The sequence below is a fragment of the Pituophis catenifer genome, unplaced genomic scaffold, assembly GCF_029215685.1.
Source record: "Pituophis catenifer annectens isolate HBS135680 unplaced genomic scaffold, rPitCat1.0.hap2 SCAF_2, whole genome shotgun sequence".
NCBI lineage: Eukaryota > Metazoa > Chordata > Lepidosauria > Squamata > Colubridae > Pituophis > Pituophis catenifer.
Window position 1 is genome coordinate 194,216,424 of NW_027256882.1, and position 17,787 is coordinate 194,234,210.

At 37.7% G+C, this 17,787-nt stretch overlaps 1 protein-coding gene across 7 annotated transcripts in view; it reads right to left on the bottom strand.

The window, feature by feature from the left end:
* Positions 1-17,494, bottom strand: part of LOC139313079 (rap1 GTPase-activating protein 1-like) — a 58,998-nt gene extending 41,504 nt beyond the window's left edge. For all 7 annotated transcript variants that reach the window (XM_070938445.1, XM_070938444.1, XM_070938446.1 and 4 more), the window contains exons 1-5: positions 17,443-17,494; positions 15,975-16,010; positions 14,179-14,226; positions 4,691-4,729; positions 3,934-4,125 (exon numbers count right to left, since the gene is read on the bottom strand). In XM_070938445.1, the coding sequence (XP_070794546.1) occupies positions 3,934-4,125; positions 4,691-4,729; positions 14,179-14,226; positions 15,975-15,992 (297 nt within the window). In that variant the 5' untranslated portion in view covers positions 15,993-16,010; positions 17,443-17,494. The remainder of the gene's footprint in view (positions 1-3,933; positions 4,126-4,690; positions 4,730-14,178; positions 14,227-15,974; positions 16,011-17,442) is intronic.
* Between the last annotated feature and the right edge of the window lie 293 nt (positions 17,495-17,787).

The window sequence follows — 17,787 nt, forward strand, 5'->3', positions numbered from 1 at the left end:
AGCCATGCATTATTAGATTCTGTTTTTGATTTTTCGTTGTTTCCTAATCCAAATAGTGAACCGTATTTATTTTCTCTAGAATCATCTCTGTATTTTCTTCTATCTTTAGGATTGGGGGATTCCCTACGTTTATATCTATAATCTGGTGATTTTCTATCTGATAGATTAATTTTCTTACCAGTTCTTTCCCTGTGATATGTGTAGTCCATGTCTCTATTATTTTTTGGACAGTCTCTTTTATAATGGTATTTGGAACCGCATGTGTGACACTCTGGTGTATATCTATTTTTACTTTGGAATTCTACTCTCTTTGTGTTTCCATTTTCTCTGTGACTCAAGGATCACTCTCTCCTTAGTCTATCTTCTGTTATGAGTTTGCTAGTTAGAGTTTCTAAGCTGATGTGCTCTAAACTAAGACTATCTAATAAGGTGATATAGTTATCCCAACTTGAATCTAGTGAGTTAATTATTATGCTTTTCATGCTGCTTTCAGAAATGTATTCTCCCCTTTGGATAAGGTCAGCCCTAGTTGCATTTAGATTTATGATGTGCTCACTCATGGTGGTCCCACCTTTTAACTTAGCAGAATAAAATTCCCTAGATATTCTAGTTGTTGATGCAACGCTTTTGCTATGAAATAAATTAAATAATTTTTGGAATATTTCATAAACTGTCAGATGATTTTCGATACTGGGATATATACTAGGTGATATAGTGGCAATTAAAATATAATAAGCCTTATGGTGTATATAATCTACTTCAATAGTCCAAGGCCTATTGGGAGGATTGGTAATTAGGAACAACATATTTTCTCTTAAGTATATCACCTGGAGCTGTTGGCTCCATTCCAACAACTTAGTTCCATCTGATTTTAATTTTATGTGTTCTGCTGGTAAAATCCCTGAGTGGTGTGGAAATCTATCTACAATCTGTTGCTGTCCATGGTCTAAGTCATTATTGTACTCACAATATGGCATTGGTATAGTAAGTGTATGTCTATGCTGACTTATCTCTCTGTACTCTCTTTTTTTTGTAGATGGAGACTGCGCATGCTCAGATCTTATTTCTGACTCTCGGTTGCTGTAGAACGTTCCCATGCTTGCGGCTTTTGCTTGGAGATCCCAGTCGACTTGCTGGCTTCTTGGTCTCATCTCGGTCGGCTCCAGGTGCTTGGCGTTCGTCTGGAAAGTCGTCTGGATCCTCGGGGCATCTCTGTAGTCCTGATGGTCTCCGCGGTCCTCCAGGAAGGCTCGGCGATTCCGCTCCGTTGCTCGGTCGCGAGGCAGGGTCCATCCTGGGTCACCATCCGTGTACATGGATTGTGTAGATCGTTCTCTTCTTTCTGGTAAGTATGATTCTTTTTTTACATCTTCTTGATAAGTTCTGATGTTCGTTGGGTGGCGGGTTTCCACTGGGAATGATCTGAGTTTACTTTCGTAGAATGCGGTTCCTTTTTCTAGGCAGCTTAGATCATTTGCAATTTTATTTGCAAATATTGGTTTGATGTGTTTTTCCGGGCTCTTCGGTTGTGGGCTCGGTAGTTTAATTTTCTTTTTGAATGCTGCGGTTAGTAGCTGTACGTCATCGTTTATCTTTGGCTCTGGAGGTGATTTAGGTGAATAGCTTTTTATTTGTTCTTTATTACTGTCATTTTTAGGGTTGTGTATTAGATCGTAATCTTTGTTTTCCGTTTTGGGGTTTTGATCTAGAGACTTTATTGTTCGTTGGTCGGCCATTTTTATTGATGTTTCATTCAAAAATGGCCGCCATGAAAAAAGCGGGAAAATGTCGCCGGCTTCATCAGCTGTCATATGTTTGCTGCTTGACTCTCCCAGTGTATTTTTTATATCTTGACAGTATTCAGTCTCCTTTTCATCCGTTGCTGCTCTGTAGTCTTTTATGACATTGTGGAGTTTCGCAAACAGTTTAGGATTATTCGGAGCTGTTTCTATTAATTCTATTATTTTCTTTTTATCGTCATCTATTTTTTTTTTTGGATGACTGAGGGAGTGTCTTTAGTTTCAGTCTGTGATTTTTTTACTTCTGACAGGATATTTGTGTTAAGTAAATGCCTGTCTTTTATTATATTTTCTGCGGGAGTTAATTGAGCTGCCATTCTTTTATTTAATAATCTTGTTATGGGTCTTCTTTTTACCTCAGTTGGAGTAGATGTTTCTTGCATCTTTTTGATAGATCGGTCCTTCTTTAACCATCCTTTTGCTACCAGTTTTGTTGCTTATAATTCTTCTTTTTTATTATAGGCCCAATAATCAGTATGCGAGATATGAGAATCCAACACTGTTTTATTTTACATGTTTCTTTCCACAGGACATCATCAGGCAGGACAAGGTTTTTGACAGGAACAGCTGCTTATATATACAGTAGGCAGAGCCAGAAAAGTAAGGAGGAGTCAGGGGGGAGGGATGTGGTATACTTCAGATTTTGACTTATATATATATACAAGCTTAATTACACAGATGTATATAGTTAGGTATTTTTCTTTGTAACAGGTTTTTCAGTGGATTGATACAAAATGTATATCAGCTAGAGTATTTATATCTTTTATTTTACTAGACAGGTATTGTAGCTTTTTCAAAAGAAAAATCCCTGGCTTTTAATCAGACAAATATAGATTCCCTCTGGGTTCTAATTATAGATATATTTCCTTGATAAATATGGGAGTTAAGTTTTTAAAGGCTGCTTTGGCCCACAGATTATAGCTTGTTCTTCTGACTACTGAACAACCAGTTCCGGCTGGATTTGTACATGACCATAAAAATTCTAGCATTATTGACATTTTTTTTTAGTTGATATTTATTCTAGCTCTGTTTAAAATAGACAGGACTTATTGTATTTCATAAACAGGTATTCATACTCTAATTAATACATGTACAATATCCTGCTTGGTTATTCTATAAATTAGAGGAAGTCAGGCTAGATCTCATTGGATCATAGCAACAATTCTGACAAACAAATGGATTGTTTTATATGCCTTTAGACTTTATCTCAATACTGCAATGCAACGGTTACACATTGAAAACATTTGGGTCTAACTGCTATAAACTGCTATTTATCTTGCTAATATATTAGCAGGATAAATATATTAATATATTAATATGGATACATATTAAGCGTTCAAGATGCTTATGTTCTTCTTGCTTCTAATTATCAGCATACCTTATCATGGCAAGGGATTAGCTAAATGCTGGAACAAAAAAAAATCTATTCTTGATTTACAGAGTACGTGTTGTCTGTTTGAATTTGAATTCATTTTTTCTAGCATAGTGCAAGACTTTCAAGCAATAGAAACAAAGTTTTGGAACTATTCTATTGATTGCATAATTTCTCAAGCCTTTTTTTTATTATGAAGTTTATTAATTTTGAGGTTATATTATACTGATAATATTGCTCTCTCTATATCTTTTTTTCTCTAGCAGAGTAGAGTACTATACTATAATGAGTATAGGCGCACTCTAATCACTGCACCGCGGTGGCGTAGTGGTTAGAGTGCAGTACTGCAGCTACTTCAGATGACTGCTAGTTCAGCAGATCAGCGGATCAAATCTCACTGGCTCAAGGTTGACTCAGCCTTCCATCCTTCCGAGGTGGGTAAAATGAGGACCCAGATTGTTAGGGGGAAATATGCTATTTAGTATACTGTCTTTGGTGTAAGCTGCCCAGAATCCTCGGAGAGTGGGCGGCATAGAAATATGACTAATAATAAATATGACTAATAATAATAATATAATTAAAAATTGAGTTGACATAGTAAATTGCAAGTTTGAATCTCTAATAAAATTACTTGAAAAGTAACATTTTTAACGTTTTGCTTTCTTAACCAACTTGTATCCACAGATTTATACTGCAAATTATTACAAAAAAAACACCTAAAATATAAAGGTTTGGAGTATGTTAAATAATATAAAATTTTACCTTTCCCAGGAAGTGTTTGCGGTACAGCTTTGCTGTTGGATCGCACTCCAATCTCACTTTGCCACTGCAAGGAGATGGCAAGTCTTGAAATTCAGGGCCTGATACGGGAAGGCTGTGAGATGTCCCTTCAATCCAGTAACCCCCAAACTGTGGTAAAATGATTAGAGGGTATGGCCAGCCCCTCTGTAATACCTTTTAAGAAAGAAGATAGGGGAATCTGCACTTGCATTTGAAATTAATCAGATTCCATAGCTATACACATTGGAACACTTGAAATCACCCCTCCTCACTCCACTTCTTCCAGATGCAGTGGTGGGTTGCCCCCGGTTCGGACTAGTTCACAAGAACTGGTAGTAAAACCAGTGGGAGGCTTCGCCCACTGATCCGGATGTCATCAAAGTAGATCTGTGCATGCGCAGAAGTTTCTGCGAATGCGCAGAAGAGCGCGCGGGTGGGCACAATGCAAACCGGTAGTAAAGGTAAGTAGAACCCACTCCTGTCCAGATGAATTGGATTACAACTTTTATCAAGCATATCTCTGCATCCTCCTGCTTCAGAGCTCAAGGAGTTCATCCTCCTGAAATAGCTATGGATTAATCTCAAAAAAGGAACTAGACTTGGAGACCAAAAATCCTATCAAAGAACTCAGATGTCAAATCACCCAAAGTGATACTTGATCCTTCTTTAGCTGACAAGCCTAAGCCAGACTTAGCTTTGTTCAATTAAAACATATGAACTCAAACCATCACTGACTCACCTCATGGATGCTGGGGTATGGGATGTATTCCTCTTCTCTCTGAAAACGCATAGAGGCCATTAGTAAATACATAAGAGTGTTGGAAAGAAATCTTACCAGGTTTGTTTCCGAGCCGAGAATAAAGAATGCAGGCAGTTGCTTGAACCAGAGGTAAAGTTTATTTCTGAGAGCACAATGTATAGAATCAATTGTCAGAAAAGGCTGAGTTTGAGTCTTTTCTAAGAGCCTTTTATATAAAGGTTCCTTAAAAGCATGCACAAACACACCCTTTAAGAATTCCACCAAAATAGGTGTAGCCAGTCCAAGAGAGAGCGCTTTTGCATTTAGACACCGGGCTGGGGGGCAGTTTCTGTAGCATTTTGTAGAATCACAGGGTTGGAAAAGAATTTGGAGGTCTTCCAGTCTAACCCTCTGACCAAGACAGAAATCCTCATACCATCTCAGACAAATAGTTATCCAATCTTTTCTTGAGAAACTCCAGCAATGGAGCATCCACAACTCTGGGAGGCAAGCTGTTCCACTGCTAAATAGTTCTGTCTGGAAATTCTTCCTTATTTCCAGGTTGGATCTCCTTCTGATGAGTTTCCACCCATTGCTTCTTGTTCTACCCTAAGGTGCTATGAAGAATAAATCAGTGCCCTTTCCCAGTATCCTTCAAGTATTGGAAGATTACTATCATGTCTCCCATCAATCTTTTCTTCATTAAACTAAAAATGCCTAGTTCCTTTAGCTGTTCTTCATAGGATTTAGCTTCTAGACCTCCTTATTGTATTTGTTGCTATTGTCTGCATTCTTTTCAGAGCCTGGGAATTTTTTTTGTTTTTTTATTTTATAGTGATTAAAACTAGATGCAGTATTCCAAATGTGGCCTGAGAATGGTACTATCACTTTCCTTGATACTATCTCTCTGCCAACGCAGCTCAGAATTGTGTTGTTGTTCTTTTTTTAGCAGCGCAGCACACTGCTGACTCATACTTAAGTGGTGATTCACCAAGACACCTAGATCCCTCTCATAGGCACTACTGATGAGGAGGATACTCCCTATACTGCATCTGTGGATCTGGTTTTTCCTACCTAAGTACAGGACCTCACTGAATTGCATCTTGTTGGTAGGGCCCAATGCTCAAGCTATCAAGATCCTTCTGAATCAGGGGGACTTCCGGTTTGCTGCTTGTCCCTGCTGGACACTCCTTCGGGATTGTCGAACCCACTGCCTGTAAGAGCCGCCTTTTTCAGCGGAATGGCGGCTCGAAAAAACTCCGTTTCCATTAGGAAACGGAGATAGAGCCGGCTGGGGTGGGTAGAGTCCTCTGCCTAATCCCAAAAGTTTTTTATTTACTTTTGGGAGGGAGCGGAAGAGACTCCCCGTATCCCCAGCCGATGCTCCGGGCTCTGGGAAATCTCTGCTACACGCAGAGCTAGGGGGCAAAAGCAAGCCTGTAAATCTGTCAAATAAATTAATTAAAGAAGATATGAGTTGGACCTCTGATCCTGAAGCGCAAGTATTCTTTTTATTCTATTTTGCCTAAGAAGTGAAGTGAAGGGAAAAAAAAGTTTTTTTTTTAAAAATGGCGATTGCTGCTGCGGCTTGAAGAGAGGCTGAAAGGGAAACTCCTTCCGTTTTCAATTACAAAGTAGCGGAATGAATATTTTTGGCTGTAACTGAGGCAAAATCTCACTCTCACTTCTGTTTTTTTTTTCTCTTTGAGGATCTGATATTGATCTTGGTTGGAAAAAAGTTTTTTTTTTCTCTCTTTTCCAGTAAATTTTGTCTGCGTGGAAAAATGGCACTGAGACTTATAAAACTAGACAAACAGGCAGTGGGGGGGGGATTCCCCCATTAATAAATTACATCAACAAGTTTTAACTCTCCAGTCTCAGAAACCTGACTTTAATATAATAGAATTTCTTCTTGAGGAGATTGTAAGAAGGGATGAGATTGTGAATCAGCAACTTGAAAAATTTAAGTTGGAAATCAAAGAAATTGGTGAATTGGTGAAATCTAAGTTTGGCTTTTTGGATCGAAAGATTCTAAAAGTAGCTAAAGGCTTAGCAGACTTTATGACTCAGTTGGAAGCAAATACTAACTCTAAAATGAAAGAAACTGAGGAGAATTTGGATGACAAGATCCAAAAAATTAAAAAGGATTTGGTAAACATTCAGGATAATAGTTCAGAAGACAAACTTAAAATGGAGGCTGATCAAAAGTCTGTTAATGAAGAAAATGTACAATGTACAAATGTACAACAGAGGATTGAAAGAGAAGTTTTAATGATCCAATACAATTTTACAGAATATGCAATTAGACTGAGAGGTTTGCAGGAAGATGACAGAGATGATTTAAGGAAGATATCCTCTGAAATTCTGGCTGGGATTTTAAAGGTTCAACCTGATGAAGTGTTTTGCAGGATTGACAGAATTTATAGAATAAACTCCTGGTTGGCAAAACAAAGGCAATTGCCTAGAGATGTGGTGATTTATTTTACAGACAAAGAAATTAGAAATAATATTGTCCAGAATTCTTATGATTCTGCTTTGCAATTTCGTGGAAGAAAGATTTGGATTTTTAAGGAACTCCCGCCCAAGATGTTAATGGAGAGGAAGAAATTTGGTTTTCTAGTGAATGAGTTAAAAAAAAGGAATATTCTATTTAGGTGGGACGTCCCAGTTGGTTTAATATTGAGATACCAAGGAGTAAGATACCAACTGAATACTGTCGAAAAAGCGGAAGAATTTTATCAAAAAATTTTAAAAATAAATTTAACATCTTTAGGCATAATACAGGACAAGCAAAAGGAGTTGGAAATAAAGGGAAAACATCAAATTACAGAGGCTGTGGTAGATAAACTGTCTTTGGACTCTTTGGATACCCCAGCTGGACTGTCTATAAATTTGAGAGCAGTGTCATTTGATTCTAATGTGATGAACTATCAACTTACAGACAAGTGCGCAAATCAATTAGTTGATATACAAGTGATGGAAAAGACATATGAGATAATAAAACAAAACCAACAAGATCAATCTACAAAGCAGAATGACAACCGAACAGCTGATACACAACTTGTAGGAAGGAAATCTGGATGGAAATGCAACCCGCAAAAGAAAAAGAAAAGAAACAGATCTCGTAGAAATAGTAGTTTCTAAACCAAGCAACAGTGAAGCCAGGGATTTTAAAAAAAATAAATGAATATGTGAAAAGATATTGGAGGCGAATTATTGTTTAACACTATCTTGAGGAAAGTGGCAGATCTCTGCAATGCCGTGATTTTGGGATGTGGAAAGAGCCTTATACTGTTGGATTTGAACTATCTATTTTGGATTTCTTTTACCGATAAATATATTATATCTATTTTGAGTTACAAGGCAAGAGAGTCATGCTGGGGCATGCAGAAGATCTGGCTGTTACCCACTAAGATGATGGGGATTTATAATCCTGATGAAAACCACAATTACAACTATATGGAATATAATTATAATGTCACTCGGGTGGTTGTTTTTACTTTTATATATACATGAGGATATTCATTATTGATGGGGGCAGAAGATGACTGAAGATTTTGAATAAACTGTTGCACCAGGATGCTATGTTACCCTATTATGGATGACGGATTTAATAATCTAGTGGAAAGACATCAAAGAAGATACTAAATGAATTATAAATTTAAAGTTATTGTCTTTTCTTTTTTTTATAAAATGGAATGTATATATAGACATATGTATATTTTAGCAGAGTGGGCAGTGGATTATATTTAGAATTGTAGTGCATGGTAATCTTGCAGGAAACTGGGTTGAAATAGGTTAGTTTAGTGATTGATTAGTTTAAGAAAAAGGATTTTTAAGTTATATATTTCGGGGAGTGGAAGAATTGGATAGAACTGAATAAATGTTAAATTTGGAGAAGGCTGCTTTGAAATGTTAAATTAATATATATAAAAGTAAAGGTTATGTTGTTGTAATAATAATAATATTTTATAAGTTTGGGGGAGGAGAAAAAGGGTAGATTGTGAAAAGCGGAGAAAAGCGGAGTTATAAGAATACTATGCTAAGGGTCAGTATTTTGAGGAGTGAGTAAGGGTATGGTAAAATATTATGTAATTAATTATGAATTAGTTTATTGTTGTGAAGAAGAAGTCACAGGGGGGGATGGGTGGTGAGGGGGGGTTAGGGAAGAAGGGAGGAAAAGGGGGAAAAACTTGTATTCGAAAAACTCTTTCAATAAAAAAAAAAAAAGATCCTTCTGAATCTTGAATCTATCTTCTGAAATATAAGCAATTGTCATCCAAGTGACACGGTGACTCAGTGGCTTAATGATGCTGTAGATGGTCTCTGCTCCAGCAATTCGAGGTGTAGCACTGCATGGCCGGGTGAACTCCCATCACTTGCTTAAGTTTCTGCCCACCTAGCAAGTCAAAAGCATATTTTATGTGAGTAGATAAATAGGTACCACTTCAGTGGGAAGATGAGCTGGTGCTTCGTGAAGGCAGACAGATTCCTGCAAGCTCTGAACCTTCCCAGTTGCGACACCCATTTGTGAGGCGGCTTTGGTGAAGGGAGGGGGGCCTTGGACACTGCAGGAAGAGCTGCTCATCTTTCTGCTGCAAAACTAGCTCATCCTTGAGTGGCACACCTTGGGAACTGCATAAGCATATGCCACAACACAGCTAGTAAATTGGCAGCCAAATTTATTACTCTGAATAGCCAAATACTATTCTGCATTAGTATTTTAATCTCCTGGCTAATATAACAATACTATCATCATCATCATCATCATCATCATCATCATCATCATCTAAATAGTCAGCAAATTCTACTCTTCCCCATCGCTTAGTCTGATCATGAAACAACTGCTAGAAGAAAAGCAAACTCAGAAAACATTTAAAAAATCAACAATATATCCCTTTTATTGCATCACTATATGATTTCTCTTTTTGTGCAGAGTTTCTGGAACAAAAAAAATCTGTATTTTTTTCATCTCCTAAAAATAATGTTTCATTAATGCCAAATTTAAAAATGACCACTTTATCCTACTAACATTCCAACTGTAAACCAGCAAAATGATCACAGCTGGTATGTGAGCTGGTATGCCTCAGACATCAAGTAATAGAATCATAAAATTCAGCTGATAGATATTCTAAATACATCAAGCCACTACTTTCCCCACCTTATCAGAGTATGATATGACTTGATATCATTTATTTAGTCTCCAGATCATGAGTAAACAGTTTTAAGTCATCCTTAGTTGAAGCCAGTAGTGTTAAATAGTAAAAGTAGCATTGATGATGTTACCTAATTTGGGGAATGAAACATCTTCAGGAAAACAACCAAACTCAGAAAGCAAAGATATGTTCATAACTTTTTATGGATGGACCTCCATATGTAGGAGTGGCTGGACTTTTTAATTTGCCCAAGAAGAATCCAATTGGATCCAAATGGATTTCAAAAGACCTCCAAAGAGTTTGTGTTTGGTCCCACCAACAATTCTGTCTTTGTGTTGGGTAGGATATGGAATTGGGAACTACTAAGGCAATTGGCACAGTTGCACCTAAATGCTCTTTCCAATATACTTCAAAAATAGAGCTTTTGTGTTTGTGCATGTGCATGTGTATGTATGTATATATGGATGGATGGATGGATGGATGTATATGTACTGTATGTGTGTCTATGTATACACATGCACACACACAGAAGAACAGGAGCTGCAGTGGCATAGTTGATGATCAAAGTGCAGTGGAAGTTGACTCAACATAAATCTGAGCCATTATAATATTAGTGTGTATTATGTTGAGGCAAAACATGCAGCAAAGCAAGATTGTTTTGCACAAATTGCCTCTGCAGGCTCATGAGCTGATGAATTACTTCAGGTGTGAGAGGGCTGATTTTTACTTCTACCATCTCCTCCTTTAATTAGATCACAGAACCTTCAGTTACTTGCTTTTAATGAGCCTTTTTCTTCCGGAGAGTATCTTTTGCAGCCTGGCTAGTCTGATAGCAAATTCAGTTATGGGAGTATCTGGTAATTCCTTTTGGGCAGAAACGAAATAAGAGTATACCAGAGAAACTGAACACCCTATTGCAAATAGTATATTCCACCCCTAGATTTGTCTTTGCTCAACATTTAACCAAAAGTTAAGATGCATCTCCCTCCCCGCCCCCAAATATTGCTCTATTCCTATGGGTATACTACAGTTAATCCTTAAATTATGATAGTTCAGACCAGGATTGCCATCATAAATCAGTGTGGCTGTAAAGTGAAACATCACATGACTGCACTGATTTATGACAGCAATCTTGTTTACAGATTGCAGTTGTTTACCAAGAATTATAGACCATCAAGCAAGTACTCATCCCAGCCTGGGTTTGATCTTACCCAGCCTGGGTTTGATCTTACCCAGCCCGGAGCCTCCGGTAAAGGACTGCCTCCAACTCCCCTCAACCGCCAATTCCCCCCCGCCCCCCAATCTCTATCCTGCACCATGCCTTGCTGGATGGCAAGCAGCCCCAGAACCACATGGGGCTTAGACCGCTTGCCATATTGGGATACTCCAGCCCATCCCAGCAAGTGCCAGCAAGAATTCATTCACCCAGCTCCTTTGGCTCCGAGTTCCCTGCACTGATCTTTCAGCTTTTGTCTTCAGCCATTGCTTCACTCCTTTTTGGACTCAGCTTCTCTGGTGAATATTTCCTACCTGTGGCTCCCTGAGCCTTCAGAAAGCTGCTCTGCCTTTGTAAAGCTGTGCTGTTTTTCCAAAGACTTTCCGAAGGCAGCACAACTGTATGAACAGCCATAACGGGTAATTTTTTCAGCACTGTCTAAACTTTGAATGGATGCTGAATGAATGGCCGTAAATCAAAGATTACTTATATAGTTTTTTGGCAACAATGGTTTGGGTGCCTTTTTCCAGGATGGTTTTTTTTTTTAAAAAAAAAAACTTCCTGGAATAGTCTATAGTGGGATTTCATGATGGTGTCCTATTTAAATACTAAACAGATCTGTTTGCTGGATGTTGCCAGCTGCTGTGGCAGAAATGCCTCAGTAATAATATTACAAATGCTTCTAGATCAGGCTAAGGCATGAATACTGTGACCCATTCTTTACAATGTTGCCTATGCCTCTAATTCAGAAACTTCCAGTTTGTATGCAATTTTCAGCTCTACATGGTAGAACAGATCAGGAAACTGACTCTATTTAAACACTACACTTTATGCAGATCAGCTGTAGTAACAAAATCTTGCAAGTCTGCCTATGTTTTTCCTCCTCCCCTCCTCCTCCTCCTATTCCAGTAAATGAGGAAATAATAAGTCTTAGTTTTTTTCTAATACTCTTCTCCCACTTCCAACATTAATACATGCAACACCCATTGTCTTAACAACTTTTCCAAGGTCATCTCCATGGCTCCCTACAAGAACTCGAGATAAACTGGTCTTTGAAAGACTTAAAGATGTGAAGACCATTGAAGTGTCTGCCAGTTTATTTCTAGTTAATGAGAGAGGCTGATTACCACTTTTAAAGCCTGTAAGGTGCTTCTTGCAGAGTTCAGGCAATTGACCTGTTTGATAGATTTTGTAAAGGTTATGTTTTAGTGGGTAATAGAATCTTGGCTAATGTCAGAAGCTAAACAGGATCAGTCCTGGTTAGTATTTTGATGTACGATAATCTGTAAATTGTATGCTAGACTGGGAAGTCAAAACATGCATCCAAAAAAACCACTTTCATAACACTGCCAAGGAAACTGCATGGATGAAATAATCACAATCCAATTGGATTCAAGAACATTTCTTTTTAATAAAAGGCTTTTAATTAGACAGGGCAGTTTTTTGAATAATTGAATAGTTCTTAAAATTGCATTTTTTGTTTTATTTTGGTTTTATGCTTTACTATAAATCATAGCGAAGAGAGTCAGTTTGTTGTAGTGGTTAAGGCGTCAGGCTAGAAACTGGGAGACTGTGACTTCTAGTCCCACTTTAGGCACAAAGCCAGCTGGGTAACCTTGAGCCAGTCACTTTCTCTCAGGTTGAGGAAAGAGGCAATGGCAAATCAATTCTGAAAAAAACCTTGCCAAGAAGACTTGTCAAGGCAATCTTGAAGAATCAGACATGATTGAATCGAAGAAAAAAAAATCAGAGGGATATTTTACTGCATGCATAAAGAATCATTCAACTAAAGTAGTGCAATTGCTAGATTGGCACACCATTCCACTTACAATCACAAGAGAACAGGAAATAGGTGCAAAGAGTGACTTTTCCTTTTCATCTTGCCATTCCTGCTCTTCCAGAATTATTAGGAAGTATTCCTGAATTAATGCCCCTTATATGATAGTATAGGTTTATTGTGAACTTTGAAGTTGTATTATTCTAGTCATACTGACTGGGAATTCTTGACCCTGCATACTCTGTACAATTAGAAAGTGCCAGTTTGGGAAGATTAGTCTGCTTTGGAACACTTAATTTATTTGTTTGTTTTTAATTAATTAATATCCCACCTTTATTATTTTATGAATAATTCAAATTGGTGAATAAATCCAATATTCTTTCCTTCTCCTATATTTCCCACAGCAACCCTGTCAGGTGGGTTGGGCTAAGAGAGTGATTTAGGCATGAAAGCCACCCAGCTCTCATGCCTAAAGTGGGACTGGAACTCACAGACCTTTGGTTTCTAGCCTGGTGCCTTAACTACTAGACCAAAATGGTTTACTTTTCAGAACACTGAAATATATACACAAACAATGGTGCTTTCCCTTGCTCGGTTTTCTGCCTTCCCCTTAGGGTCAAGAATTTCCAGCTAGCATGTCTAATATTAATTTTCCTCTATTGTTTTAATAATTTCTATTTCTTTTATTTCTCTTCTTCCCTCACCTGGACTTATGGCTCTTTCCCTACTCCAATTTGCCTCTAATCAGCACTCACAGTGATACCCACAGATCTTGGACTTCCTCTGACAGCACCACTAAATTTTAGTGATACAATTTTGAAAAGCCATGGTGTAAGTTCTCTGACATTTTGGGATGGGAAATTCAGTAAAACATAATGCAAGCCATAGATAAGATTTGAGTTAAGGAAGAAAATCAGACAGAGGAAACCCAAATTGGGCACAGGCCCAAATATGTGAATCTGTCCCCAAACTATACCACCCATTGTGACTTCTGCCCTCCCCAAAACTGCTAAGCCTTGCTCCCATTCCTCTAAGGGTGTCCATTCCCTGCACCAGCAATTCTAACTCCACAGTTGTACAGAAACAGAAGGCTGCTATTCATTCCATGATGGAGAAAGAAAGGATTCCACTCAGTTGGGAGTGAAGCCTATCTCAAGTCCTTAGGAACAGCCCACCCTCCCCAAAATCTTATTTGCAAAGCCTCCTGCTGGATTGTTTATTGACTGAAATTCTGCTGAAATACTAGAGTGCAACCTGTCCCATCATAGAATAATGTGCAGACCTTTGATGGGGTTTATCCTTCCTAATTCAAAAAATGCAATGAGCAATGGAAACTGACCTTCAGTGTGGCTGGAAGTGAACATCTTTGCTCATCCAAACGACTTCTCTAGACAGACAGATAGAGAATCAAGGAAGGCCGGAAGAGAGGGAGGAAAGAAGAAATCCATCAATCTCTGGTTTATTTTTCCCTCTGCCTCAGAGAGGGAAGGCTGTTGAAAGTTCATTTGGCTGTCGAATAACATGGTGGGGACAATACTCTAAAAATTCTGGGGCAAGGATAACAACTAAACACAATTTAATTTACATATAATAATATTAAACACAGTTAATATAATTGTTTTCCACATATTTAATACCTCTTCCATTCTATCATATTAAATATTAAGGTTTAGTGGCAATTTTTTGAGGGGCTCTAGAAGCTGTAGCTGACAAAGGCAAACCACTGCTCTTTTCAGGATCAAGAGCCTCATTACGAAACCATTTCACATTTCAGGAGCAAAGAGTAAGATTCTCAAAGTTCATTATAGGCAACATATTTAGATAATGTGCTTTTGTTATGCTACTATGCTTAATCATTCACTCTAGAATAATCATCTCTTTTCAAAATAGAAGACTTTTGTCATACATACATATATACAAGTATTTCCTTATAGGTAACAGTCAGGTTACAGAACAAATATGATTTTCAAAAATACTAAGACATTTGAGAAAAATATTATTGGCCTAAAATCCTGGGAAGAAGAGATAGAAGGGATCAGCTCTGATAAAGCAGGAATGCTTTTTTTTAACTAAAAAAACTATTTGTATATGGTTTCTTGCTCACCTAGGTGAAAGAATCAATCAATCCATGATTCTTGACGAATATATCTTTTCTTTTATGTACACCGAGAGCATATGCACCAAGACAAATTCCTTGTGTGTCCAATCACACTTGGCCAATAAAGAATCCTATCCTATCCTATCCCCAAACCTAATCACTACTGCCTGTAATGCAACTGTCCAAATGTTATTTTTCCCCTCACTGGCTGCTTCAGTTTAAACCATCTAGGCACTCATCAGAGTAGTAATTCAGTGAAACTAACTGGCCCCATCGACTTTCTTCTGAGAGCTTCAAATGGAAAAACAAATTTCATTCAACAAATTACCAAAAGCTTACTCTAGGTAACACATCTACAGTGTGTTAGGCTCAGACTGTATGTTATACAATTTGCCCTGGAAAGCAAGTTGGTTTGTTTATAATTCATTCCACGAATCTCAATTGAGTTTATTAGTAGAGTGATTTCAGTTTAAATTCCAGTATACAAGAAAGTGTGAACACAGATGTGCAAGAGAAGTGACCCAAAAAGCATTTTCACCCAATATATTTCTATTCCTTCATGTAGGTATTCCTGCAGTCAGATAATTACCAGGCCCAAATGAAAACAGAGATGTAGACCACAGGCAGAGGAAGAGAACTGAGGTATCACTAAGGGAAAGCCTAGCTCTTGGAGCTACATGACTTCCAAAAGTACAGCAGAAAGAAAGCATCCATTTCTAACTAACAGACACAGCAGAGAGGTAAAAACATTTTCATAAATTACAAGGAGAATCTCACAGGAGCCAGATGAACCAATAGAAAGATCACAGCAGGAACAGGCAGGGTGTGAAATAGAAGGGCATCAAAGTAAGATGAGTCACCAGAAGTCAGCTGTGTGGAGAGGGTTAACAGCTTACACAGCTACAGACAGGGCAGAGGCCTTTGAGGTAATTATTGCATTCGGGTTGTGGTAATGTTCAGGTGGCAAGACAATTCCATAGCAGAAGCAGCTTGTTATCAGAGGTTCAAAATTTGATCATGAAACATGAAAAACATACCTGCATTTTTTCAATCATTTCAAATAAGTCGACTACCTGTATGGAATCATATAAAATAAGAAATCAATTTGCAGACCCCAAACTTTAGATCATTATTACTGTTTCATTAGATTGTGTCTTCAATACTGCACAGTTTTTTTTATGAAAACACAAAATTCAGAGTGCTTCCTGATAGTTGTTGTCTCAGAAGAGAAAAAACATATTGTATAAGCTCTAATTATCTGGAAACCAGGCCATTTTGAAAAAGTGCCATGTCTTATACCTTTTAGTGAGCTGCTCATTACTACTGTATTCCTTACTCAGATATTCCTTTTTGTCTGAAAAGAACCAAATATTTTGCCATTTAAAAAACAACCTTTAAATTTTAAACCTTAAAAAAACATAATTGGAAGAGACCCTGGAAAGTCCAAGTACCTACTAAAAGCAGGACAACACTATAGCACTCCTAACATATTTTATCTATCAATCATCTCTCTCTCTTTTTCTATTTCTCTCTCTCTCTCCCTCTCATCTAATTTAGATACCATCCATCTTACTCTGAGTGACTCCAGGATCAGGTAGTGAACATAAGGCTGCCCAGCTCTGCTTAAACACTTTAAGGGGCATCAACTAGTCTGTTACCATTAAAAGTTCTTCTAAATTTTAGCCAAAAATTAACCTCTGGTTGAATCCATATCTTTCTCACTGAGACAAAATAAATTAATCTACCGCATATTCAACATGAAAACTTTCAAACTATCAAATACAACTGACATATCTCTCGTCAATATTTTTCCTGGCTCCCATCTCTTAAATGATTGTTCCTAAATTGAAGACTACACATAATATTTTCATGAGAGAAAGCTGAATGGAACCTTCTCCTTTGTTCATTAAACACCTAGATGATAGTTTTTCATAGACAAAACACAGGAACTATTACTATTACTACTGACTTAGCAGTATGTATGCCACTGCAAGGAAGGAAAGAGGAAGAACTGTAAACAGTAAGGTAAAAAAAAATGCAGAAAAGAATTATATTATTAACAGCATCAAATTGAGATACAAAAGATAGGTTTGTTACATGAACACCTCAACTTGACCTAAAGAGAAGAGAGCTTATGTGGAAAAACAGCATGCTCCAAATCTTTCCCAAATCCCTAAGTATACCAGTTCCATTTCCAATCTTTCATACTTGGGTGCCAAGAACTGATGTTCTAAGCATATACATCTGCAAAAGCTCAGAATCGTCCAGCTATGCTAACCCAGTTCCTGTCCCTGAGGAGGCTGATGCTAATGGCATTCAGTTTAGAAGATCCTCAGTCAGCCAGAAAACTGGGTGACCTTAGACTAGCTTCTCTCTCAAGATAAGTTATGTCCCTAAGGGTTACGAGGATTATCTGAAGCTCCAAAAGCAAAGACAAGACGTAACTGATTGAGTTAAGCACATCTGCATTATTAGAGGCAGGCAGAAAGCAAAGGCACTCCTTACCTTATTCTGAACACCTAGATTAAGGGCAGCCTGAGGATCCTGGATAGGTGAGTCTAAGATGTCACTGATGCAGTGTTCTGCTTCATCAGATCTCCTGTATGAAAAGGAGACCATGCCAGTTAGCATAATAAAAACAAACAACAGCTGCAGAACTGTCACTTTTTCCAGATGCTGATACTCTTTTTCATAAGCTTAGGAACTGGCCTGATTATAGTTCAGACAATGCCCAGACTGTATTTTTATAAAATCCATTCAGAGAAATATACATAATTCTTTTCAAGGAAAGATTGTAACTATTAATGGGCAGGAAGAGAAGGTTTTTTAAATGATATCTAGCCAAAGCAT